Source organism: Pholis gunnellus (assembly GCF_910591455.1).
Source record: "Pholis gunnellus genome assembly, chromosome: 14".
Taxonomy (NCBI): Eukaryota; Metazoa; Chordata; class Actinopteri; order Perciformes; family Pholidae; genus Pholis; species Pholis gunnellus.
Window position 1 is genome coordinate 14,442,108 of NC_136541.1, and position 27,434 is coordinate 14,469,541.

At 40.8% G+C, this 27,434-nt stretch overlaps 2 protein-coding genes across 2 annotated transcripts in view; one reads left to right on the top strand and one right to left on the bottom strand.

Annotated features, from left to right (window-relative positions):
- The window catches only part of LOC306706080 (neurocan core protein-like), a gene marked incomplete at both ends in the record, with an annotated part of 28,666 nt that extends 9,233 nt beyond the window's left edge, over nucleotides 1-19,433 (top strand). Inside the window, 15 exons of the mRNA XM_079172990.1 lie at nucleotides 163-290; nucleotides 694-978; nucleotides 1,692-1,829; nucleotides 1,972-2,061; nucleotides 2,154-2,311; nucleotides 2,409-2,568; nucleotides 5,929-6,993; nucleotides 10,550-10,666; nucleotides 14,499-14,612; nucleotides 16,217-16,268; nucleotides 16,467-16,573; nucleotides 16,892-16,974; nucleotides 17,417-17,561; nucleotides 18,612-18,794; nucleotides 19,315-19,433. Of these exons, the coding sequence (XP_079029116.1) occupies nucleotides 163-290; nucleotides 694-978; nucleotides 1,692-1,829; nucleotides 1,972-2,061; nucleotides 2,154-2,311; nucleotides 2,409-2,568; nucleotides 5,929-6,993; nucleotides 10,550-10,666; nucleotides 14,499-14,612; nucleotides 16,217-16,268; nucleotides 16,467-16,573; nucleotides 16,892-16,974; nucleotides 17,417-17,561; nucleotides 18,612-18,794; nucleotides 19,315-19,433 (2,944 nt within the window). The remainder of the gene's footprint in view (nucleotides 1-162; nucleotides 291-693; nucleotides 979-1,691; nucleotides 1,830-1,971; nucleotides 2,062-2,153; nucleotides 2,312-2,408; nucleotides 2,569-5,928; nucleotides 6,994-10,549; nucleotides 10,667-14,498; nucleotides 14,613-16,216; nucleotides 16,269-16,466; nucleotides 16,574-16,891; nucleotides 16,975-17,416; nucleotides 17,562-18,611; nucleotides 18,795-19,314) is intronic.
- Nucleotides 19,434-23,249: 3,816 nt separating this feature from the next.
- On the bottom strand, nucleotides 23,250-27,012 carry LOC306706420 (transmembrane 6 superfamily member 2-like). Its single transcript, XM_079173498.1, has 10 exons — nucleotides 26,773-27,012; nucleotides 26,147-26,250; nucleotides 25,971-26,068; nucleotides 25,741-25,844; nucleotides 25,570-25,652; nucleotides 25,363-25,487; nucleotides 24,799-24,900; nucleotides 24,594-24,686; nucleotides 24,380-24,499; nucleotides 23,250-24,281 (listed from the first exon to the last, which is right to left on the bottom strand). Exons 1-10 carry the CDS (start codon nucleotides 26,862-26,864, stop codon nucleotides 24,072-24,074), a joined length of 1,131 nt encoding a protein of 376 aa, XP_079029624.1. The 5' UTR covers nucleotides 26,865-27,012; the 3' UTR covers nucleotides 23,250-24,071.
- Between the last annotated feature and the right edge of the window lie 422 nt (nucleotides 27,013-27,434).

Here is a 27,434-nt window from a genome sequence, read left to right on the forward strand (position 1 = left end):
CTGACATTTGAAGTCTTGAAAATGAGAACAAACACTTTAATATCTGAGCTGAGATAATGTTCATACAGGAAAATGTCCACAAGACCGTGTCACTTATTTCCTGTAATTAGTCAAATAAAAGGTTCGTTCCCTTTAATGATGCCCATATGGTTTTCTTCACAGCTATTCGGTCCAGTTGCCAGGGCTTGGTTGCTATGGACACAAGGAGTACTCAGCTGGAGTGAGGAATTATGGGAAGAGGGACCCCAAAGAACTGTTTGATGTGTACTGTTTAGCAAAAGAACTGGATGGTACATACACACACACACACACACACACACATCAAAATAGCACCACACATCATATTCTGCTGCATTATTAAAGGACAGGTGAGAATCTTTTCATTATTTTTAAAGTTCAATAAAGTGAAAAGCCAAAGAAACTTGCTTTTACAACCAATATTAATCCACGGTTGAAAGTAGTACATTCATCAATTACACCTGTCTGAGTAACCTTTGCTTAAAATCAAGCCTTTTCAAAAAATGATGTTTTTAAATATTTACGTCTACATAACAGAACAAAGACATAATATCACCATCCTTATCCTTTACATACCAATATAATTATAATGTGTGATGTCATGTAATTTCAGTACTCAATCCAGGTGTTAGACATCCTCTCAACAAGTTCATGTCTCATGTCTCCGTACTCCAGGTGAAGTCTTTCACTCCGCAGTCCCGGGCAGGCTGTCTCTGCCGTCGGCCTCAGACCGCTGCGTGTCCCTCGGCGGGCAGCTGGCCACAGTGGGACAGCTTTATCTGGCCTGGAAGGCCGGCCTGGACAGCTGCGCACCGGGCTGGTTGTCTGATGGCAGCGTGCGCTACCCGGTGACCTGGCCTCGCCCGGACTGTGGAGGGAGCCAGCCGGGAGTCCGCACCGTCGCACCCAACAGCACTGCGGACAACACCACCGTGCTATATGATGCGTACTGTTACAGAGGTACCTTAAGATATATATATATACACACACACACACACACACACACACACACATATATACAGTGAATCTACAGAATAATCTCAATGATCATAATCATACTATTGCTAAATCTATAGAATATTTTAAATAAACAAATAATGCTATCAGTTCAAATTCATATTCATCTTTAACTTTGTTTATTGAGCATTTCGTGTCTTTTTTGACTCAAAATACGAGTGTAGGGAGGTGGAGAGAGGACTCTGTGAACATAACTATAATATATATGATTTAAGAGGTGCTGCAGTATTTACATTATATCATCATATGTGTATTATTCACATTATCAATATTTCATTTTTTAAATATCCTGCTTAACATCAATATGCGACAATCCTTATACACTCTTAACAGAGGTGTTGATGTTTCTGTGGAAGCTTTGAGTGCAATTAGTTACAATCACAGTAAATGTCATTGGCACTGTTGTAGCTATGGCAACAATAATTTCTTATCCATGTGATCTATCAAACGGTCACATATTTGTCTGCTGGATTGAGAGCGAAAAAGAGAACAGGATGTGTTGAAGTTAAATATCTAGAAGCTCCGCTTGTGTTCTCTGTGTTGACTGATATTGGCCAATTTCTGCAAAATTAAAACACAGCAAACTTTTTGGTCCAACTTCATAAGATCCTTCAACAATAGCCGTGTGAAAGGGCAAATCTCAACTTTTTTCCCAGGTAAAGTGAAGAATTCAGGCTCCATCTCTCAGATCTACACCTCCCTGTGGAAGCCCTGGAGCTACCTCGCAGGCGATGCTGACTCCACAAGGACGGGCAGTCCAGACGCGACTACACAGCAGACCACCACTGCCGGAGGTTTTACATTTGTCTACGTTTAGCAGATCTGTAGCAGCAAGAACCAGCTGATTAATCAGAGGATCAACCGTCCAATCAGTAAACACAAATACAGTAAGACTGTACTTACAATAGCTATGTTTTTGCAAACTCATCCTTGCAGGGTCCACAGATGCCGGTGATGTTTCACCATCAAACTGGACAGGGTTGGTTGAACTAGAAGACGAGGCCTCCGTTCGCAGCACTGAAGCATGTAAGGCTGCTTTCTAATACTAAATTGATTATATGTATTGATCACAACAGAATGTAGATTTTTGCTGATAATCTGACTGATTGTGTCCTCAGCCTCAGACCCCTGGTCCTCAGAATCTTCAGGGTCATTTGTGACCCTCCAGCTGATCCCAGGACAGCACCTCTTAGACTGGGGGGAGCCGCTGGAGCCTGGCCCCGACTCTGAGGAGTTTCTCCGACCGCCGGTCACCCCCACTCCTGCTGACAAGAAGGTTGGTCCTGGTTCAAGCTTTTATTTTGAGATTTAACGAACAGGAGTAGCATCACTGGGTCAGCTAACTTTCCGTGCATCCACTTTATATTTTTAAGGTGATCTCAAAGATCGTCAAGTCCATTTGGAAGCCTTGGAACTACCTGGCGGGGACTGGAGATGAGGAAGGAACCCAAGCACCAAGACAGGCAGGGGAAGACGAAACGGCCACGAAAAAGACAGATGACAGGACAAATTCATCCAGTGCAGCATCACCAAGTGAGTGGACTTATATAACTTATATGGTCGATCATCTAGAGCAACCTCCCTGAGAGAGCTTATGAGTGAATACATCTCTGAAAAGAGGAAAAAAGAGGAAAATCTGTAAAAAAAAAAAAAGCAAACAGAAATTAAGTCAATCTTTGAGTATACTACATTTTTTTTACTTTTCCAGTGTTAACATAATACAGTACACCTTATTATTAGCACAGTAAGCAGTCTGGAAAGGAACACGGTCACGGATTTTGAGTTATAAAGCAACCAGGCTTGACGGCAGTGTGTATTTACAAGCATGTACAGTATTCTGAACATATTGCTGTTGAGGCAGTAATTGGTCTGTGATGTTGGGGAAACACAACAGGATGGTACATTAATTACAGTACAAGGAAGCCCCAGGATTGAAGTTCATTAGAGAAACACAATGAATAAGGCGTAACTTGGAGAGCAGACGCCTTGCAGTGAGGAGAACAAAAGGAGTGTGTCCAGTACCTCCTCTTTCTTTGTATGAAAAGTACCGTACAAATAAAGTGACATACATTGTATATATATCTTCCAAAAAGGACGCGCTGGTGTTTCCTCACTTATTGCCCCCCCCCGGCAAGCCTCTTCGCTCCTCAAGATGGATTTTAGGCATTGAGACGTCCTTAAAGATGGAGCACTGAGAATGATTTCCGGGTCACAAGCCGGAGGAGCGAGGCACAAAATCGAGAAACGAGAAAAGCCCCAGGTGTGACAGCTGACGAGCTCCAGCTGTGATTTCCCTCATTTTGGGATACAATATAAATAGTAAAAAAAAAAATCTGTTCTTTTAACTGTGACTTGTCGTTGATTTATTATTACAATAATTTATTATTACAATAATGATTTAATAACTAAACATATAAATGTTAAAATGAAATATTAAAAGCACTCCTTAAGGCATAATTAAATAATGAGCAGCCATAATTCTGCCATACAAGCAATAAAGTCAATGCCTAAAACATTAATTAGACTTTTAATTAGATTATTTCGAGGTCAAAGTCAGATACCAATTAAATGGTAACACAAACAAACGCTATATAGTATAAACACTGATATTTATCTGTTCAGCTTAATAAGAAAGTTAATTTGCATAATTGTAGGAATTACTCATACCCAAATGAGCAGGACATTTATTTAAAAGTCTAAAAATCAGGGCTTTAGATGTATTATTATAATTATATAGTTTTATTCCATAACATGTGAAAATAATGTATACTTTTTGTATTTTTTAACTGACCATTACTTGGCAACAAAGCTAAGTAATAGCTACTTAAGACTACTTTGTACAAAATGCAGCAGCTAGGCTCTTAACTGGGACGGGCTGTAGACTCCTAGCGTTGCTGCATTGGCCGCAAGTCAAGTTCAGGACTGATTTAAGATTATTTTAATCACTTATAAGAGACTCCTTGGCCGAGCCCGGTCTACGTCTCCGAGCTACTAAATCCTTACACCGCCGAGCGTCCACTTAGGTTTTCCAACCAAAACCTGTTGGCTATACCCTTGCCAAACGCAAAATCGATAAACACCTAGAAGAGTTGGCTTTTCTATCATAGTTTTTTCTATAATATATATGTGGGGTTAATCGTTGCGTTGTGTGTTCTTAATTGTATTTACTTTTTCTTGTATTCTGTGTTTTCTTTGTTTCTGTAAAGTATAAAAGGTGCTATGTGAATACAGTTTTACTTACTTACTTACACTGGAGGGGTACAGATGAAAACACATTGAGGAAAAAGCTAACTACATTGACCCAGAATAACTATGGGGTACATTTATGTTTTTACTTTGGGACAAACTGTGGACTACAGCCTTTATGTTACTGTGTATGTTGTAAAGTAGGCCTACGACATTGAATCGGGTGCAATATTGTACTTAAAGTGGTCTTCAGAAGCCTGAGGTGGTTCAGGTTTGTGTGGATTGACACTGCTGTTACACAAGATGATTTTCATTACAGTAGAGTTATGATGAGTTGTCCATCTCACGGCCAAGGCATCTGTAACTTTAATATCGTGTCTCAGTGTAACTGTCATGAACAGTGAGGAACACAAACACTGCAGTCATCTAAAGACTTTATTGAGAGTAAATCCACAACATCAAAATTAAGAAATGATATGAGGATTTCATCAATGAAGCCCACCTCTTCAAACAGTAAACTAAACAGTTTCAACTTGCATTTAAAAAAAGAGCAGAACTAATGTCAAAACCACAGGAAAAAGCTAAATACAATTTTTCTATAATACTTTATCAATAGCTGCATGGCAGACATGCAGCATGTAGTGGCATACTGTCATATCCATGCAGAGAAATCCTGTCTCTGTTGAGCTGGATGCCCATTATTAACACTGAGGCACAGGCATGGGTTAAAAACATCTGGTCTCTTTCAAAGAGAGAGAGATGATGGAAAACGAGTTAAATCCAACTCATCAAAATGTACTCCTCTTTCCTGTCTCTGGGTGCAGCAGGTTTATCTGTATGTGATTTTACGAGGATGAAAGTGGTTTCCAAATGGCAGGCATCCATTTAGTGTTTGTTAGAACTGTGTTACAGAGTTGTTGATTTAATTCTGAGGCTGTGGTGGTCTTTAGTTTCATTCTGTTTCACCTGAATGCGTTTGTTTTTGTCTTAATGTGGGTGCAGAGAGGTTTTTAAACCTTCACCTACGTCTGGTTTGTCTTTGTCATTTGTTTATTTGTTGTCGTTAACGGTGGCTGTTTTAAATAAACAGTTCCATTAAGTGTCAAGGCGAACATGCCTGAGTTTTCAGAAGAAAAAAAAGGCATTTAATGTGCTGTAATTACAACTTCAAGTCAGAAACCGGTCAGTGGCTACTCTGATGTGACATGAACACGGCGTTATGTTGGTTTGAAGGCTCACACTTACACTCAGTGCTGAATGTTGCGTGTTTCAAACAAGCACTTACTGCTGATTGGCAGTGAGACAGGTGAGTATTGAAATGTTTGCCATTGCTTATCCATCTCTACTGTGTTCAGTGGTCATATATATATCTCTGTGACAATAATGCATAACATACTGTATAGGGAAATGTTCAGACGTTTATTTCAAATGTTCTTCTTTACAGTGTTCACAGAGGTTTGCTAGCTGACTGTGATCTTACTGAAGTGTAGACGGTGCTGGTACAATGATAGAGGAAAAACAGCTGACGGACAGCTCAGAAGTGTTTGTTTTGTCTCCCTTGGCAAAGCAAAGTGAATCCATAAGAAGATTTTTGCTTTGTTAGTCACTCTTGGCTTTGTTTTTTCGCACTATTCTCTCTGTCTGCAAAATTGGACCCCTGACTTCACTCTTTCTTTTCTTTTTTTCTTTGTTTTGTGCCCTCTGCAGGTTTGTTTTCCTGGGGCAGTTCATGGTTCAGCAGCTCCACAAGGGAAAACTCTACACCACCCAGTGAAGAATCTCCCACTCGTCTGGCATCTACTTTGGCCGCCTCCAGTAACTCTATGACTACAGAGAGCACCAAGAGCTGGGAGACTTCAGATACGCACACGTCCAACGCCTCCAGCTCTGCACCCGGAATCACCTCATCCAAAGGGGAGACATGGGTCCGTGTTGAATCAGCGTCCACAACCCAGCCGGGTGACAAGAGGGAGGAGACGGTAACCTCCAGAGGCAGCGGTAGAGGAGGAAGAGGAAGAGGGAAGAAGAACAGAGGGGAGGACAGGAGCAGGGGAGAAGAGAAGGCGAGAGGAGAGGATAAAGGGAAAGGAGAAGAAGAGGGGAGTGGAGAAATCACTGGCGCAGAAGCAAAAGGGGAGGTACAAGTTTCACGTCGACCAGCTGGAACAAGCAAACCAAGAGAAAGATCCAGAGAACGATCTAGAGACAGGGGTCACAGGAAGGGACAGTCCACCACTACCACTTCTACCACTACTACTGCTAGTCCTCTGGAGCTCACAGTGATGACCACAACTGGGTCGGAAAGGGTTGACTTATCTAAATCTGAATCCTCGTCCACCTCACCGGCAAAAATCCCATCCCCATCAAGCTCACCAGATCCATACCAATCCCTCTCCTCATCTCCACCACCTTTGTCCTCTGTTACTGCGTCCCCATCTCCCTCCTCCTCCCAACCATCCCAAACCCCATCCCTCTCAACCTCACCATCATCCCCCCGTTCCCCATTTCAAACTGCCGGATCAGGAGACCCAGCTCCATCTACTCGCTCAGACAGCTCCACTAAGACCCTGACATCGTCCCACTGGATCCCAGCGGAGAAAGGACTTCTGAACAGCTCTCTGGATCATCCTCCATTACTGTCGGGACCCCCAGATGTGGAGGAGTCTGCTTGGTCTCACGCTGTGGGGTCAGGGGCCCTGTTACCTGGCAACATGGAGGAGGAGAGCAGCAGAGGCGGAGTCAACATCAGTACCATAAATCTCAGCCCAACAGGTTAGCATTGTATGCCTGTTTTCAGATGTTTTGTCATCCATGTATTAGTTTGTAATTAGTTGATATTATTCTACAAAAAACACAATTTTGATTTGATAGGCTTCAGTGATAATTCAGATTTTATGCAATGTGGGTCTTATTTTTGTAGTTTTGACCATCGCTTCTATTGCCAATAGTAAGAATGTGTAAACCATATTGCTTTTCTGCAAAGACTGGACTTGAAGTCACCGGTGCTAAGATAGCTATTGATTTTTAAAATTTCTCCAAATCAGAGTTTGGCTGCTTGTTGAAGGAAGAAATGTATATTTTTTGAGGAGTATTTTGATGAAAGGATCGATCTAGCCCGGCGCAGTCTGAAAGTAACAAAATCTATATCCACCACCAGTCAAGAAATGGATCGACATATACCCCTGCTAGGCTTTACACCAGGAATAAGGGCATCTACAAATCACATTGTGCTTATTCTATATTGAACAACAACATGGAGGCACCTTCGGTCCGAAACCAAGACGGTTTGCTACTCCATTTAACCTTGACAAAGGCAGCGCGTGAGATCTACTCCCTCTGTTCTTACCTTTCACAATAAATGCCCTTGCAATATTCACTGCATAACTGTTTACCAGAGGAAACTCAAATTCAGCTTACGGTAGCTCAGGCTATCCAACAGTTTACCTCAGGCAGACTGTCAGACGCTGCTGTAGGTCAATAGGATCTAGCTAGTTGGTCCCCTGCCTGCGCAAATCTATTCGAACATTTTATTGAAAACTGTTTCAAATATGCACCGCTGCTGGTATGAATAGCTGTGATGCAAAATATTCACAGCCGAGTATTTTGCATTTTTGTGTTTATTTGTCACGGCCTCCGTGTGTAAAGATGAATCGATTGTGTGACTGTTTGTGTTTCTTGCTTGCTCACACTTGGGTGCGTCAATGTGCCTGCATGTCTCAGGATTAACTTTGGTAGGTTCTCATAACTGATAGGATATGAAGGCAGATGAAAGTAAGACCCAAGTTGTAAATATGTAAGTATCCTTTAATATTGCCTTTTCATTTCCTCCCCTGACCTCGCCACTGGCATATTTATTCAAAAAACTCCGTGTTTATTCCCTTGGCTACACACCTTTTATTCCCACCAGAAGCAGAGACCACATTCCCGCCACCACACAATCTGTTGATTAAGTCTGCAGCTCTGTATTTCTCAGTCAAGCTCCTGGCTGGCCAACCAGTTTACTTATTTTTTTGCTTGATAATGAGAGCTCACACAGAGAACATCCTATCACCTGGCGCCCATCATGCTATCACATATTTTTTTTATGGTGATTTATTTTACTCCCAGTGAAAGCGGCTCATGTCTGTGGCAGATATGGCCGAGCTCGAGTATGAGAGTGGAAAACAGCTGTAAAATGCATCGACAAGAACCTGAGGGCGACCATCTGGGCTTCTGGTGTACAGTATGAGTGTTGATTGATTGACTGACACCCTGGAGTCATGCAGGCAGAAGGCACGGTGATATCTTTGCTACACAAACAGGAGAGGTGGATGGATGCGCTTGAGATTCAACCACAATAGTGTCTTCCATCTCTCTCTCTCTCTCTCTCTCTATCGCTCTCTCTTTCTCTTTCGCTCTCGTCTCTAGTTCAGTCCCCTGTGGTTGGGTTTCATGGTGGTGGTCAGTATTTTCTCTCCTGACTGGATCAAGGAGCACTTCATCAGTCAGTTAAATCAATGAGGACAGAAAAAAAAGAAGCCTCAGGTTAGATTCAAGGACCTTCAGGAGCAAAGCAAATTGATCAAAGCAAAAACAAACACATTCAGACACACAAGGATTCAACACACAATGCAGTCGCCTTTCTTTCCATTTTTTAAACAGATTTTTATCACACCATCTTTCTGTTTACACTTAAATTGCAGATGCTTACTTGTTTCCACCTTCCTCTTCGTGCTTCCCTGCCCTCACAGAAATGCCAACGAAGTGCTTCTCCGAAAATAATATTTCCAAAGTGAACCATATTTCCACCGTGTCTGTAGCTTTTATTACTCGAAGCAAAGGCTACGTGTGATGTGTGGATTAATACTTTAAGGTATCCCAATGTTGCCTCTGCCACTTATCATCTTCCTGTGCTGTTTCTGTAAACATATTAGTTGGATTTAGCTGTTGCCAGTTTATTGTTGTTGTTTGTGCCGGTGGTGTCGGCCGCTGTGCAAAGCGAGGGACAGTCCACTCTGTCAACTCCTTCTACCGACTTCTATTGATTTTTCTGCACCACTCGCTTTAATGAACGGCCAATCGCACAGAGTTTATCTTTCACACATACACACACATGCTGTAGTAAATCTGCTTGTCATAACAGTTGGGATTTGTCAAGGCGGGCCATGACCTTGACTGACGCGGAGGGTGCGAGTGCACTTCGGCCTGGACTGATGTACATTAAAGGGAATGCATGGCTGGTTTTAGCACCTGACTTCAGCAGAATTCAAACCACGAGCAGAGGATTGGCTGGCAAAACGTAACATAAATCTATGGACGCTATTGAGAAATCTTGCTCTTTTGATTGAAAACCCTTCTTTTTATTATTTTTTTTATCCTTGAACATTTATTTTGCCCAACACAGCAGCCGACATCATGATAATTCAGAGGATGTGAGCTGTCGATATCTGCCTCTGGGGTAGTTATTGGACAGGATCAGCTTCAAGGCTAATCACAGCCAGATTTTCGCTCTTCGTAATGTGTAAACACAAACACACAAACCTACACACATACACACTGTCAACCTCACACACACCACCCCCTCCTAAGCAGTCCTCAGTGTCAGAGAGAGCTGGCAGAACAAAGACTCCCACAGCAGAGCTTTTGCGGCCAGGATGAACGGTTTTTTCAAAGACCTTAAGTTGCTATAATGAGCGGCTCAGGGGAGAAACACGTGGTAGTGTGTCAATTGATATGGAAATGTGTAATTGTGGAAGGAGACCACACACGCACACATTTAGGGGGTGAATAGCGGGGCCGGGGCCCTCGGCGGGAGGTCTGCTCATTTCTGTTGAGGATGGCTAATGTCTGAAGTTCTCACGCTGCCCACTACGCTCGGTGGAGTGAGCCAAGGCCTCGCTTTCCATATGGTAACCATGACAACTGTGGCTGTGAGGGGATGGCGAGGTTGAGGCTCTCTGGCTTCTGATCCCTTTGAAAAGAGACGGAGTGTGAAATGGATATGCTTGTGTGTTGTAACCGCTGGTTTTGACTAAGCTGCCTGCAATGGTGGAAAATGAGGGTGGCATATTTTTTTCTGAGTCATGCCTTTTTTACTTTTTATTTAAAATCCTAGAAGTGGTGAGGGTGGAAAATTGTGTTAAAGCCATCCGACGTCAGAAGATCACCATGGAAATAAATATTTAAGCTTTGTTCAGCTGGTGAGCTTCGCTACACATGTTTTGTCCTCGGCCGAAATAAATCCCATTTACACACAGAGGAAGCGTTCTCCTGTACAGCATCACTAATCAACCCCCTTATTCTGAATCCCAACATTCCCCTCCTCCCTCCATCCGTCTGTCTCTTGTAGACGAGGTGGATCCCTGCGTGACAAACCCATGTCTGCACGGAGGCAAGTGCCTTCCGCAGGGAACGGGCTACAGCTGCTACTGCCCACAAGGATACACTGGGGAGAACTGTGAGATTGGTGAGTGATGCTTACACAAACCCACACACACTCATACACGCACACATCCCACACAAGCACACAGACACATGCAAGTATCCACACAGACTCACGATAAAGTCAGCCCTGCCTTAATGCATGTTGACGTAAGGCTCTCCAATGGCCTATTGGCGGGTCAAAGGTCGAGCTGTGCGTCACAATAAGGGGGGGCTTATAATGGGGGCTGGGGTCAAAGGTTATGATCAGACCTTCGACAGCACAGGGCGATGATATTGGTCCTTCAATGTCAAACTATTGGGAGCTTTCACAGCCAAGGTTCTTCTTGTCGCATGGAGCAAAGAAATAAGTATCTGCTTACAGTCAGTTCATTTTTTGTGCTCAATTGATTTCTTGTCCCTGCAAAAATACCTAAAGGTTAAGGATTTCTACAAAAATAAATAAATTGTTCCTCACCCAAGGGCCTTTATGCCAAAAAACTTCACAGAAATCCATTCACAGAATTTGATGATATGTTGCTGACAGAAGCAGCAACTAACAGAGGAAGGAGGAAATATATAATTGTTCAGGTACAAAGATGGCTGAGAGGTGCTGATCGCTGTTGTTTGTGGTTACACCTTTAGAGGTTAGAGATAAGATTCATTTTACTACAGGAGGTCAGGGCCAGCAGACACAAAACCAATTGTGACCTGCATGAACTGCAAGACAAAGAGGGACTGACAGAATCTACATTCTAAATCTTCCTGATCAATTCTTCTTTATCTACATGCAATGTCCTCCCTCTGTCTTCAGGCTGATTCCCCTGTTGTTCTTCCTATCTGTTTGGCTGTAGCACAGTAAGGTCAGGTCTGAATTATGTGGTGTAACTCTATGTGATGTGATAAGATGTGATCCTGTGTCTTCAAGGTGAGAATGAACATCTGCAGATAACCAGCGTACACTGTGGTCAATGGGTGCACCTCAAAACTTGACCACAAACGGCAGATGCGCATGACGCCTTATAATCGATGGCTTTATGCCGCATGTAAACGAAATATTATGGGTACCAACAGCATTGTAAAGATAACAGACCAATAATCACATTTGGCTTATTATAGCTGAAGTGGGAAATGTATTGAACAAACTCTGAAAACACATGCTGTCTCATCTCAACTCAGCATCTCAACTACAGGACCTGCTGCCTCATGAGCCTCTTGTACTCCTTTGCCTTTTGTTGGATGGTTAATAATACAGAGCCAGGCAGGAAATGACTGGAGAGACAGTGTCACATGACATACAATAAATGTTGACCCGGCTTTAACACCAGAAGATGGGGTTTCTATGGTTTACATTTCAATCATTTGCCCAACAGTGGACCTACTGCAATCAATTTGAGCAATACCACATAACAAGCAGTGCACTAGCATAAATGAAACGCAGCCATGGGCTGTCAGTATTTCTGCTGCTATTTCTTATTTAAATAATGTTCTCTGATCTAAAGGCCCATGACAGACCCACTTAGATGTATTCACTTACTTCTTCTTGTTAGACATCTTCTCAGGACTGGGCTTGAAAGGCCGTTTTCATAGGATAAATTGTTTATTGTTAGTAGTGCTTTTTGTACTGTGACTATTCTAAACGTCTGTAGTTTGTGTAAGACCCGTGATTCTGATCCGCTTCAAATTTTAATGCTACACTCGACCAAGTCTCATAAAAATCGGCCCAGTATTTTTCCCATAATCCTGCAAACAAACAAACAAATTAAAAAAAAATGAAAACATGACTTCCTTGGGGGAGGTAATACGTGAAACACATAGTAACACATTTTTGTTTTATTAGCACCATAAGACCTCCCATAATCCATATCCATATAATAAAAAGTGTGATAGGAGAGGTCAAGAAGCTACAAGCTTCTACAACGAACCTTATATATATATATATATATATATTTAAAACCGTCTTGGGCTCTACCCTTAATGTTTACTCAGTGCCAAGTTTTATCTGTTCAGTGTCACAGAAAGCTGGACGGATGGAGAAACAGACAATTGAACTGACAGCCAGCAGCTGATGTGTGGGTATGCTGGAGGGCTTTGTTATGGATTTGCAGAATTTGCAGTATTATCTCTCTGAGGAGCAGCTTCCCCTCTGCATAATGGATGAGAGGGACGAGGGGATCAGACTTTTTAGGTTGAACAACAAAGAGCTGGACTGATTTTAAAGGAGAGAGTTGGTGGTGTGTGTTTAACTATGAACTAACACATTGAGACGTCATTCAAGGTCATCGTTAGCTTTTTTTAATTTTTATAGAACAATTTTAAAATGTATAAGCTAGGTTTTGGTAATACACAAACCATTTAACATTTGTTTTATGACACGTTTGAGGCCTGAGGAATTACATGTTCTGGTTTTCTCATGTGTACTTGGATATCCAAACTCTGCACTTCAGATAAATTCTCTCTTGTGGAGATTAAATTCACAATTTGAATTGAGTTCTACCCACATGGTTTCATTTCATCTCTCATAAATCACGTTGGTACATCTAAGTGTTTTGTAAATATAATGTCTATTTAATACCAAATTGTAATGTCACAGTGTCATTCTGCAAAAGTAGGACATTTTCAAATTCTACACAGAGTGGCTTTCAGTGATTTAAACCAATGAACCAAGTTGTCAAGGAAGACGACTTCTTATCTTCTTGAATTATGATCTTACAGACAAACAACATTGTTTGATCGATCGCTCAACTTCAAGCCTGTTGAGAGAAAACACACTAGCATAAACCACTGGTTTAAGTTCCTATATCTGACCACAAAAAAAAGCCTCAGCTGCCATTCCTATAAAACAATTGTTGCTGTTGGATTAAAGTTAGATCAAACATTAAACATTTTAAAGAAAAAGTTAAAACTAAAACAAATTGGATTAGAAAAACAAACTTAATTCGCCCCACTTGTACTCTGAAACATGCTTTATTGATAAACCACAATCTAGTTCAGATTACAAACTAAGCCTTATTGCAACCAACCCTCATTGTGTATCGTGAAAACACTCTGAAACAGATATTTCATGAGGCTAAAGGTCATTCTAGTTTGATCTGTCTGACACATTTAGCTCTTTACAGCCCCTGTCTGAATGATTAAAATGTATAAGGAGCTTTGTTTTTGCTCTCTTGCTGTGAGTTTTAATAGATTTCTGCAGTCCTGGGGTATATCTATTATTATGGGTCCAAAAAAAACCCCCCCACAGTGGTGAGAGAAAATGACATGCTCTGTGTTTACAATGATAAAGTGATACTCTATCGATCCCTGTGAGGAGATATTCCTTTTTCTTGTTTTATTTTCACAGAGGGGTTAGACAGCACTGTAGCACAGCAGCCCTGGAGCTGGCATCTGTCTTTGCTTCTTCTGTATTGTGGATGGCTGCCAAAATGGGGGCTCGAACCTAAATCCTCTGGTCAGGTTTCTCCTCTCTGCTCCGCCAAATTTATAACTGCTTTAAAGTAAAAGCAATGCAAAGTGCTATTTCTCCCTCATGCAGCCTTTTTGTAAATGGAGACAAAGGACAGGAGACAAAAGAAGACATTAGACATACATCAAGTCAGCCTTACGCTCTTTACTGTAAATGCATGAAGAAGGATGCAATAACGCTTGAAGTGTCTTCCTCAGTGAGAGAATGAGGACAAATAAGGAAGGTAAAGGGGATTGTCTGTATTCTCCTCACACTCACACTGTACTCACCCAAATGGACAATTTCACCGTTCAAAATCAAGACGAAAGAGTTTTTTCTCTCTTTATGAACAACATGATTAGCAGAATACATCCAGTTAATTTGAACTCTAATGAGATATGCAACCCTTGCTGCTTTTTTCCCTTTTTCACAGATGTTGATGACTGCCAGTCTGAGCCATGTGAAAATGGAGGCACTTGCATCGACAAGATTGATTCATTCCTCTGCCTTTGCCTGCCCAGCTATGGAGGAGACACGTGTGAGAAAGGTGAGAATGAGAATACTGCATCAACAAATTCAGCACGTTGTCGTTTGTGCAGCCACAGCGGTGAACTTGCTAAGATTCTCGGTCATCTTGCAGTAAAATGTTTGTTGTGCAAACTGTGCTGGTGAAAATAATCTTGATCTGTTACAGCTGTATGTCATAACACAACATCACAAAGATGCATCTCTAAGCAGTGTGTGTGTGTGTGTGTGTGTGTGTGTCATAGGCCTACAGCTTGACAGATAATGACTGAAACTCTGCAGGCACAACACACTGTTATTCCAAGCAAGTCTGAAGTGTTTGGTGTGATAGTAATACTTTTCTGTGGTTATAGATTATTGCTGTACCTGTATAATGTAGTGTGTGTAGTTTAAAGATGCCCTGTGGAGCTTTGTTGCTTGGATCAAAGTGGATCAAATGGAAGTAGGCAAGCACACTATATTTAAATAGCACTTTTCAAAACAAAAGATAAAAAGTTCTTTGTCAAATAAAGAAAGTGGGAAAGATGGACATTAAAAAGGACAGAGAAGACAATATATAAAAATGTGACATTTTGGGGAACCACGCTTATTCACTGTCTTGATGAGAGTTGCCAAAATATTAGTGTTAATATTAGTGTTAATCAGTGAGCTTTAGAGGTGCTGGTTGGTGTATTTTTTCTTTCTTCTTTTTTTTTCCTTTGTACAGAGCCAGGCTAGCTGTTTCCTCCTGTAACAGTTTTTTATGCTAAGCTAAGTAATTAAAAGTCATAACTGAGAATGGGGAGGCCGAGAAACAAGCCAGAGAAAATGAGCAGGTGGGTGGCTTTGTTTAGGAAATATAAATCATGCTAAGCTAGCAATGAACCTGCTGGTGGTAAAATAGTCTGATGCAGGTAATCTGATATCGAAGTAGGTAAATCAGTAATTAGTGTGAGGAAATCAAAGTGGCGTACGGCAGCTACCAACGTGGACACGGCAGCCCATAATAACAACAAAAAAGATGCAATCTAGTTTCATGAGCGTGAGGCAAGACTCACAAGTGTGTCTGTGTAGTAGGTGGCTCTAATCACCCCCCCCCCATCCCACACTCAAACCAACATGCACATAAGCGATGATTCATCACCTCACTGTTTTAGCCTCCTCCAGCTTCAGATCTGCTCTCCGTGTGTGTGTGGGTGTGTGTGTGTGTGTGTGTGTGTGTGTGTGTGTGTGCGCGCGCGTGTGTGTGTGTGTGAGTGTGCGTGTGTGCGTGCGTGCGTGCCATGCACTAGTAGTAATTAGAATGAATGAATATCTAACCTTTGCTGTTATAAATTAATCCACTGGCTTTGATGTTATTAATGAATACTAATAGTGCAGAGAGAATTGTTGTGAATTGAAAACGAGCCTGTATAATTGGTTCATGTATTTAGCCTCTCAAGATGCTCGAGTCATATATTTTTGTCTTTATTTGCCAAATGGGATGCAACGCTTGGTTTAAAAAAAAAGCTTCCTCTCTCCTCCCATGTTACACAGAGCATTTTATCTGACTTTGTGTCCCTGCTCTTTTACTACGCTTTTGCGTGCCCTTCAATAGATGATCTTAGCTTCTCTCACATCTTCTCTTTTTTCTCTTCATCTTTTCAGACGTAGAAGGTTGCGAGCACGGTTGGAGGAAGTTCCACGGCCACTGCTACAGGTAAAAATGATGAAAAACTGGCTCTGCTGTTAAAATATATTTAACTGCAACCACAGGTGCCTCATCTGTCTGCATTACTCTTTTATACCCTGGAGCTATTCCTGATATACTTACCACAGAGCTCTGTACCATTCAAACTTGTCTTGCTGCGTAATGTATGAAATATGCATTTTCATATCCACTTTCACTGTCCCACAGGTACTTCACCCACAGACACACCTGGGAGGATGCAGAGAAAGACTGCAGAGAGCACAGTGCTCACCTCAGTAGCGTCATCTCAGCCACTGAGCAGGAGTTTATCAACGGTATGTGTGTATTTCTACAGTACTCATCAGACACTCGAATCTTTTTTGAATGCTACCAAATGTTTATATATTCAGAAACAAAATAAAATAAACATATAGCATACATCTCATTTAATTGTACTTATTTCCTCAGTCTTTCTGAGTTGTTAATTTGATGTATGATGTCGGGAGAGCATGGAAGACAAATCAAGGCGAGGGAGGAAGTCACAAATAGAACGAAGCAGTCGTGAAATAATACAGATAAAAGACGGTGGAATAAACAAGAGGGAGAAGAAAAACAGATCAGTGTATCAACAGTTGTGCTGTTGTCTTTTACAGGTCTGGGTCATGACAATGCCTGGATCGGTCTGAATGACCGCACAGTGGAGGAGGACTTTCAGTGGACCGACAGCAACGATCTGGTCAGTGATCACTCTTGAATTGTGCTGTTATGTGCTGTTTGTAAGCATTAAGAAAAACTACATCAGTTATTATTGATTGAAACAATTGATTAGATGTTATAGAGAGCAGCCATCCAACAACAGCAGACAAACCACATCTGGCATCAGATTTATGATTAAAAAGTTGCTAAATCCTGAGCTGAGCAGAAGTATTTCAAACCAGTGAGAAGAATGCTTTGGAAAACACAAATAGAGAAATCTTAACATTTGCAGAAATATTGGTGTTCATAAAGGACCCATTGCTCAGTAAGATACTTGTTTTAACTTTTAGCATTTTAATCTGTAATGTAGCAAATGTCATTCCCCTGAAAGTGTTCATCATTGCCTTTAAAAGGGAAAAGATTGGAGACTAACACTCTGATGGTGCTGACAAATGAAAGCAACTGTTTTTGCTGTCGTGCAGGTATATGAAAACTGGAGGGAGAGCCAGCCAGATAACTTCTTTGCGGGTGGGGAGGACTGTGTGGTGACCATTGCCCATGAGGACGGCAAGTGGAACGACGTGCCCTGCAACTATAACCTGCCCTACATCTGCAAGAAAGGCACAGGTACTGAAATCCTGCTGATCTCAATCTAACCAAACAGCAAGCAAAAGTGTGCAAATGAACAATAGCTTGTTTTGCACGTTCAGGTCCAGTATGACTCTCCCATCAAATCTAAGCTTAATCACTTCATAAGGAGAGATTTTAGCTGTCTTCATACATTGTGCTTGTGTTCTCTCACTGACCAGCTGCCACCTGTTAGTCATCACTGCTCATCATCAATTCTTGTGCTCTTTGTGTAGAAAAGATTCAGTCATTTGCACCTTTTCTCCCTTAAAGGTCACAGCCGCAGATGCTCCAAAAAAATTGACAACAACCACAAACTTAAGTGAAGATTGTGAGTCAGTCTCAAACCTGTATTGATTTTCGAGAGCAATATCAATCTCAATCTTCTCTTTATTGCCGACTCTCCCTTGGGCTCTCTTACACTTGTACAGACAGCAGAACTGTTAGTTGCAGTTATTGCCAATTACTGCGTTGTCCACAAATGTGAAATCAGACAGTTTGCCAAGTTTTCCTAATAGTCTCCCACACCTTCCCTCTGTGACCCGACTCAGCCGACCTGAATGTGAATGCAGCGAGAGCTTCTAGGATGCAAAGAAAGCTAAAGACTGGAACACGCTGGAGAAACAGAGGATGGTCAGGAGTTAGAAAAGGATGGATAGGGATGGAGGAGAAACGGATTAAGTGTCTGGCTGCGGCCTCATGGCTCTGTGGCTTGGCTGTATTCCCTGTCTACTGCAGAGACCCATCACCTCCTCCTGGTCTCCCCTCAAATTCACATGCAGATACAGCAACAAGGCTGCCATCTAGAGGCAAAGCACACCTGCACTATTGAATTTGGTCAATACCTAGCAGTATAGAAAATGCACCAGTATTTGTAGTATCTGCACTTAAAAGATAATAAGTGTAATAAGTTGACACTAATATCCTAGCTATTTCATCATGGAGGGTCATACACACTTTTGGCACCATATGCACGTCTGGATTGATGAGAAATAGATATTGTGTATGCCTCTCATCTCTACGATGGTTTTATTTCATGATGTCCTGCAGTGCTGTGTGGGACGCCGCCCGCAGTGGAGAACGCCCATTTGATAGGTCGGCGAAGGTCACATTATGACATCCATGCAGTGGTACGCTACCAGTGCTCTGAGGGCTTCTTCCAGCGTCACATCCCCACTGCTCGCTGCCGGGCCGACGGGAGCTGGGAGAGACCGAGGATCATCTGCACAAAGTGTGAGTGTTCAATGTCTATTTTAAAGCGTTGCTATGTTTCATGTAAGTAAAGGTTTTTAGTCACCTTATATTTTAAGTATCATCTGATAACCTTTTGCTTTGTGTCAGTGTTGAGGATCCATAATAATGTCTTTTGTTATCCTGCCCCCATCCAGGTGGTCAGTGTAAATTATTATATCTTTTTTTTACTTTCCTGATTACATATACTGTCATTTCTTTAGTCTTTCGATGGTCATATTTAGAGCAATTTACAATACAGTTACTCTGCAGAACACTTCCAAAAAAGTCTCTGCCAATTTGTTGTTATTGGATTTTATAACTGATATTCACGTCAGAATCAGCCTAAAGTCCAGCATCAGTTGATCTATATCACAATTTGATGGTCCTTCAACATATTTTTTAAGTTAACAGTATTAATATGTGACGGAGAAGTGCAAAGAAAGCAAGAAACAGAAGACAGTTCTGCATCTACTACAGTGTATGTAAAACATAACACTTGTTTTTTTCCCTCCACGTTTAGCCCGGCGGTCACACCGGTACCGACGCCACCACCACAATCAGCACAACGAACGCCGCGGCCACAGGAGACATGGAGGAGAGGGACACAAGGCCAGAGAGGAGACACACAGCTACTACTGAACCAAATAACACAACCTTCTTCAATGGCTAGGTGCTAACCCTGGTCCATAAAGAAAGACAGTAGTCCACACCATTGCCATTCCTTTTCCTACTTCTATTTCTACTTTATTTCTCCTGATCAATAAGGTTTTATTACACTAACATACAGTTTATCCCTGAGTTTAGCTTTTTTTTTACCCTGCTTCCTTTAACTGAGGTCCATGTGAACACTAACTATAACACTAACTCTTATTAACGCCTCCCTCCGAAATATCTCGAAAAGGTAAATCCTCTTCCTGTCTCTGAACTAAAGCCCTCTCTGTCGGTCAGACTAACAGCTGTGTGTGAGCGTGTGTGAGCGTGTGCATGTAAGAGAGAAACTTAGAAAAGTGCGGAGTCACTTTTTTTGTTCTTGCAAATCTTTGCTTGTTCTACATGAAAAATGACTCTCATCCTAGTATTCTGTTAGCAAAGCACAGATGTAATTGATGCAAGTTAGCATTCAGTCCCCGGTGACCCTGAGCTTTTTGTATGTGTACTGTAGCTGTTACTTTTTCCATTGAGCCCCTGATTAGTTAGTTTGTTTTACTCCACAGACGTGCTTTTTCTAATATTTGCTATTTTTGTGTTATGTTGCTATTTATTATGAATTGTTTGCTAGTGAATATGCTTTCTTTTTTTACTTATACTTCAGAGAGCCAATGTAACAACCTTTTTCTATACCAGTATATAAATCAAACAATCAACAATAAATTAAATTAATCATTTGATTGCGTCTAATCTCTGTATTGTAAATATCGTGGTGTTTGTTTTTGGCTGGTCCCTGATCAATAGCTTGACCTTGTCTTGCCCTCTCAGCTATAGTGAATATGTCCCATTGACATAGATAGTGAGGATGGGATTACACAATACTTTCTTGAGATAACCACTTGATTGTATCTGAATTGCTAAATACTTTCAATCTTTGCACGGCTATATTTACCTGATGGTTACGTCACTTTTTTTTTTGTCTTTGGTCCCTTTGATATTTGATTGGTCATCCACTTTTTTGGTGTTCTTATGACTTTTTGTCCTGCTGTTGTATTCCATTCTTAATAAAGTGAGAAAACGAACAACAGCATTTCTGGTGGTTTTTTTATTTTGTATTTAAGTCAACAAAACATCAACTGGTTTTCAGCTTCAAACATGCAACTTTTATTAGCGATGCTAGTAACACTTTGATCCAGACTTAAATATCTCGACTGGATGGCTTACCATAACAATAGGTAGATATTTATGGTCTCCAGAGGATGAACCAGGGGCAGAATTTTAATTCTAATGGTGATAACAAAAATATTCTATACAGCAAAATACAGCAAAAAGGATTTAGTTCAAATTTGCACTTAAAGTACCCTAATATCTGCCCTAAACCTCAAAGCAATCAAAATATCAAGCAACCTCTTTTTGGGGTAACTTTAGTGTAAAGTGAGCAGTAAATTGCATTTTTTTCATGTTTCATGTTTCATGTAACAAAGATTTCACCAAAAACATATACACGTTTATCGCTTTTATACTTTTGGAGATATTAAAAAATATATATTCTAACTCCATTTAACCCTCTGGAGCTTAAGATTTCAAAATATATGTCTTCTTACATACCATAACAGATGCAGTTACTACTTTAAAGACTTTATACAGATTGTTTACATTCTTCTTCTTATGTATTTACATCCTCATTTTTCAGGACAAAATGGGCTATTAGAATATGTATAAATATATATATATATATATGCTACAGTAAAGTCATATGAATGTGTAAATAGCTATATTATGATACAAACAAAACTAAAACTAAAATGGAAATTGAATCTCATATATTAATTCAAATCACACACAACACAATAGTTAACAACACTTTTGACATTTTTTAACAATGCAGCCAACATAGATCAAAAACTACTCACATTCCAGCAGCCACATAAAATCTGTAAAAACGTATAACCCACTAAAAATAGGCTATAAAAAGGAGAGTTCATGTCTTTTTCCATCTGATACGGCAATTTTAGTCCAAACGAGGGCAGTAGAGGCGCTGCAGGAAGAAAAACAACAGCGCTCCTTTGTTAGAGAGCTAGAGAGCGTAACGATAGTAAGCTAGAAGCAGAAAGAAAAATGAACCAGACTATAAGAAAGTAACAAATGCAACAGAAAAGTTAGTTTGAAGGTTCTTCTGAACGAAACCCGTCTTTGAAAAGGTTTACAATCAGTAATGGTTGAAGGTCTGCCGAGGATTTAATGATTTGCTAACATAGCTAGCTAGCATAAGTCATGTAGCGTTATTCTGAAACATAGAGTGAGACGTTCCCTTGGGTAGAATTGATGTCATTTATCTTAGTTTTGAGTCTTATGGATAAGACATCTAACGTTACAAAAAATAATCGGAGTATGACTTGATGTAAATAGATACAAGCATTATTACCAATTACATGTCCATGAACGTAATCGTTACAGCAGCTAAGATGATTGAATTAACGTAGTAATCTAACGTTATTGTTATTCATGTCTCAAAATTGAATACATTTTATTAATGAGTGTCATATTTGACAGATTATAGCCCATCCAGTCCTTTTTACCTTTTAAAAATACCTTTTAAAGGGGTGATACAACTCATACAATGTAGTTTCCCACTTGCCAAAAAGTGATTACTGCTCCTACCTTGTTACTGAAAGATTGTTTGAGCAAGTAAGCAAATTTAACGCTTAACAAATATTGATACTGGCAAAAACTACAGGGTTGCTTATAATCTGTATTATTGCAGTCAAATCCTTAATCACTCTCTTTACAGAATGAAGTGTTGACAACACCAGAACTCACAGTTTGCTGGCGACAGAAGTTCACAGTTGTGATATTTACTCAGTATTCCCTACAGTACTGGTTTTCTTTTACACAATAGATGTTTCTCCGTTTTTCATTCACTCACATCATGAAAATAAACACCTGGCGCAATGCAGTCTTAAGCTAGCAAAATACACGTGAACAACAACATAACGAAACACAGTTTTTCTGATAAATTCATGAGGGTTACACGTCGTTTATGATAATTTGTTTATTTTTTATATTTACTGCCAATTTTACTTGTTCATCTTTAGTTTTTTTTACTTATTTGTTGTATGTTGGAAATAAATAAATAGAAAATAAGTAAAACGTTCAATCCGATTAATCCACAGAAATCTATCTATGGTTCTTCAATTCTGTTTAAAAAGTCCAGGCAGCCCCTTTGTCATCTATGATATTTATGTTTAATCAATTCATTATTATTTGTAAGTCATTTAAAACCACTTGCATATCCTAGTGTTTTTCGACATGATGGTCTAAAAGCAAATTTTCGATTACTTTATCTCTCCTCTGCCATGACTACAGTCTAATGGGAAAATGTGTTAAAAAAAAACTTTGTGTAACTTTGAATTACAAAATGGGAATTTCAGCCCACAACCTCTGAGAAAGAAGGACAACAATTTCAATCCACCATGTGAAAACTATATGCCATACGAAAAATACACTTTGGAACCAAAAACAAAAACAATGTTTGGGCCATGGACAGCTGACCGACGTGTCATGTGATCATTTCTGTGGTCGTGGCTCACCTAAATCCAGGGTCCACCTCTTATCAGTTTGACGAAAGCAGAAGAGTTAACTGCAGTTCACAGCACATGAGGCACAATCTGCTCAGGTTGTAACATTGTAACATAGATCTATGATCAACTTTTGGAAGTGCAGATAGACTTCATCTAAGACATTCACAGACGCCCACAGCTGGCTCACGTAACCTGTATCCTATTTGAATCCAAAAAAAAAGTCAAATTTAATGTTCAATTTCTTTTATTGTACAAAAGAAAGTGGCACATGAAACAAAAAAAACAACACCGAGATGCAGTCACGACAAAAGCTGAAATCGATTCATCTTTAGTTGATGGACAGAACTATTTTGACAATAAATGAAGTTTGAGGATTTGCCGGTTTTCTCCATTTTATATCATTGTAAACTGAATATCGTTGGGTTTTAAACTGTTGTTCCAACAAAACAAACCATTTGAAGATGTCATGTTCATCATCAAATATTTTACACAATACAAAGGCACCAGGTGGAGTTTTTCTATCATCTAATTCTCCACTTGATTAGCATCGGATATTATCTCCCTTATCAGCAACTTTTAGTTATTCAGCCTTTTAAGCAATCAGTGAATCTTTTTCTGAAAAAGGTACTGAGTTTTAAAACAATGAAAACTATCAATTTTAGATGTGTAAAAATAAAATTCAAGCTGTGGAGTTGTGGTGTGGATCGAAACAGTGGTGTTGCCGAACTGTATGATCCAGGTCAATAGTCTTAGTTTGGAAAGATACCAACTTATCTGCATGAGTCACCTGAAAGCTGATGACAGTCCTCAACTCCATCAACAGCCTTCTTATCAGAGTCCAATAGTTCATGCAGGGAGTGCTACTGCTGCCTGAGGTGACTTATTTTGAACAGTTGACTCAGAGAGTGATGTTTTTAGATTTTTTGGGGGTTTTAGGTTAAAAAAAAATTGCGTTTCATGCAGTTTGTGTGCCAAAGAGAGTCCCCAGAAAACATGAGCCTTGTCTCAGCGTGAAGTATTCCTCGACAGTTTGTGGCTGGTGTGTGGTCTAGTTCTTCTTCTTCCCGTTGTTGGTCTGTCCCTCGGGAACAGTTTTCATAAAATAAGTGGGGTTGGTGTGGCAGCGCAGGGCCAGCAGAGCCGGCACAGCAGCCAGCAGCACATTTAGGGTGATAACAGGCCACCATTTGTCTGCTGGGACTCGGTATGTGAAGGGAGTGCGGGAGTGCAGAGATGCTCCGATATGGCACCACTGGGTCTGAGAAAACAGCAGGAGGAAGTCAGCTTTTATGCTGTATTTTGCTTTTTCAAGGAATATAAATATAAATAACAGCAAAGACATAAATAATCAGTTACCTGAGCCATGGCCCCAGCAAAGAAGATGGTCCAGTCCAACATCCAGGTGCATCCAGGTGTTTTCAGACCATAGGTGAAGACAGTCAGCAGAGGCAGAGCATAGAACAAATACACCAGCATCTGCAGGAGTGATGCACAACAATATCATTTATCATTTTGAACCAGAATATTGAGTATATCTGGTTTAGTGCGGTGTGCTTTTCTCAGGACGCACCATAACCCTTGGAAAGCCAACTGGGTCTTTGAGGTAGGGCTCGTACTGGTAGATGTAGGTGAAACAGGTGTCTAGAGGGCAGTCCAGCACCACCTGGAGCAGAGCAGCAGGAGTGAGTTATAGCATCCGTACTCCGCATGTGACCTCACGTCTCAGGGAGTTCATTCAGAAGCAGAAATGTTGGACAGATTTAAATTTTACTCACAAAGCCTCTGAATACAGAGAAGGCCATTGCTCCAAGTGACAGAATCGATAGAAGCAGGTCAACAGGTCGAGACAGCAGACCTTTCTTCTGCTCCGCTGAAATCTAGTCAACACAGGAAAAATCTCATAAATGCGCCATATCCAATCACTTAAATTACTTCAAGTGGTCATTAAAGCCTGACCAGTATAGGCAGATTTTCTTTTTTTTTACAATTGAATGCCCAACAAATACAGGCTAATATCAAGTAAATAAGCACAAATGAGTTGATCCCCTATGGCAGAGGTCCACAACTTGGGGGTCAGGACCCAGACAAGTCGTGAGATTATTAGAGTGAGGAAAAAGGAAAAAACACACAAATGTCTGCTTCACAAAATGCTGTATATTTTTCATACTTTTATTTAATCTTCACTTTTTCCTCTTACTGCAAAGATAAATACTATACTGATTTACCTTTCGGTCCTCTGAAAAAAGGTCAAATGAAACAATCTAAAAAAAGGGACAAGGGTTGGACATCACTTCTCTATAGATACACATAATATAATATAAATGTCTGAACTGATTTACCTTGTCTGCTGGGATGACTGGAATCTCTCTGGGTCGGCTAAAGAGCAGCGTCGCCGCCCAGAAAGGCACCAAGAAGAAGGGGACGTTCCTCCAAAAGGCTGGTCGGATGTTAGACCCGTATTTACCTGCACAAATGAGAAGATCAATAATAGAAACAGACACAAACAACGTGGAGGATGTGACGAATCAAATGTAGGCAGCGCTCACCAATGACCACCCCTGGGACGTGAACAATTTGATGGGCGATTGATGAGCCCGCCCACAGCAGCCCCAGGCTACGATAGGACTTCCTGCATGGACAGAAAAATCAAGAGGTCTCATCAGAGGACTCACTGGACACATAGCGGACGGGTTTCTGACGGTGATGCCACAGCTTACCCTTTGAACATGCGGTGGATGATGGTGAGGAAGAGGACAAAGTGAATGATGCCTTCCCAGTAAGACATCATCACAGCATAGGCGGTGCTTAGATGAGGCTCACCCTGAAGAGATGGCATCACATGATGAATTTTAACTTTAGACATATAAAAGTCTGAAATACAAACCATTATTGAGAAGTTGTCTCAGGCAGAGAGGGGAAAGGTGTAACTCAGTGTGGGTCCTCTTACCATCTTTAGGTAGAAACCCATGAAGCCAGAGATGAACCCGTCCTGCTCTAAAGCATTAGTCAGGCCCACCATGCAGCTGAAGGACAACTCTGCAAATACTGAACAGACACGAAGAGGCACAGTGAAAAAACAACATCTTTATATCATTGATTAAAGTGTCTGCTTTATGGTTGTACCATAGAATAAAGGGTCCACTTTCATCTTGTTCGGCACAATGATGAGGAGGACGATGAGAACTAATCCCAGGACGACCATTCCCATTCCAAGGATAGGAAGAGGTCTGAGGAGTAATGGTGGGAGGTCATACATCAATTTGCAAATTGTGCTTCAGAAAATTATCTTCATGTCATAGAAAAAAAATCATCAGACTGGTCGAAAATTAAAATAACTGTTAGTTGCATTCTTGATTATACATTCATATTTTCATCAGAAAAAAAGTAGGTGAGAAATGAAGGATTATGGGTTTCATTACATATCCATTTTCTTTTTTTACATTATTTAGATCCAAAAGGACGCTACTAGTACAGAAACTATATTGTTAAGTCCTTACTTTTAACATTTTCTAAATTTGAGCCTTAAGGTTGAAATGAATTGTGTTGTCTGTGTTGGCTTTAGGAATCTCAACAGCAACTTAAAACGAGGTTACCTCTGGATAAACACGCCCTCGCTAAACCTCCTTTCCCCTCAGGCTGTGGGCCGCATTATAAGCCTATTATTATGAGCGGCTTTAGGCCCACTGTGCAATGCCTTCAAACAGCAGGCCAAGATGACAGTGAAGTTGTTAGAGGGCATGCACACTTACTCCTGAAGCGCAGGGATGTTGTTCATGGCGTACAAAACGCCAGGAGCCAAGAGAGAAAGGATCAAAACGCAGACTTCCACCGGTGGCCTCATTGTTGATACGTTATTGTTTGACTTCTATTAGAAATAAATGTCCACATAGAAAGTGTCTCTGCTAAACACGCTTGTTTGTGAAGCGAGGCATGTTAGAAGCCAGTGTCCTCTCCACTGCCGCCGACGGAAGGTCATTAAAAGGAGTGTCACCCCGCTGCCTTTTAGTCCGTGATGAAACGACACCGTTGCTCCAATGCGTTTGCTATCTAGCAGGTCTCAAAGTTCAACACGGGAGGAGTCACGTCTGATGAGAGAAACTTTAAAGGGAGATCGTGCAAAGTGCAGATAATGGACTTAGTGCGTGATGCGTAAAAAATGTGTGTCATTACGAAAACAAGCACTTTGGTATTTCTGGCTGCAATTGATTAGTTCAACCTATCTGCTGTGAACCACTCAAATCATACAATCTGGTGTCATTCACCGTTCAGCGTATGCTTGTACCGACTGCCACCTGGTGGAGGAATTTACCTTGTTTATGTCTTTCCTTCATGGCTTTTCCCATACCTTTGAGCTTCTGATTTCATATTGTATCCAGTTCATGAATAGTAGAGATGAATCTGTAATAGGAAA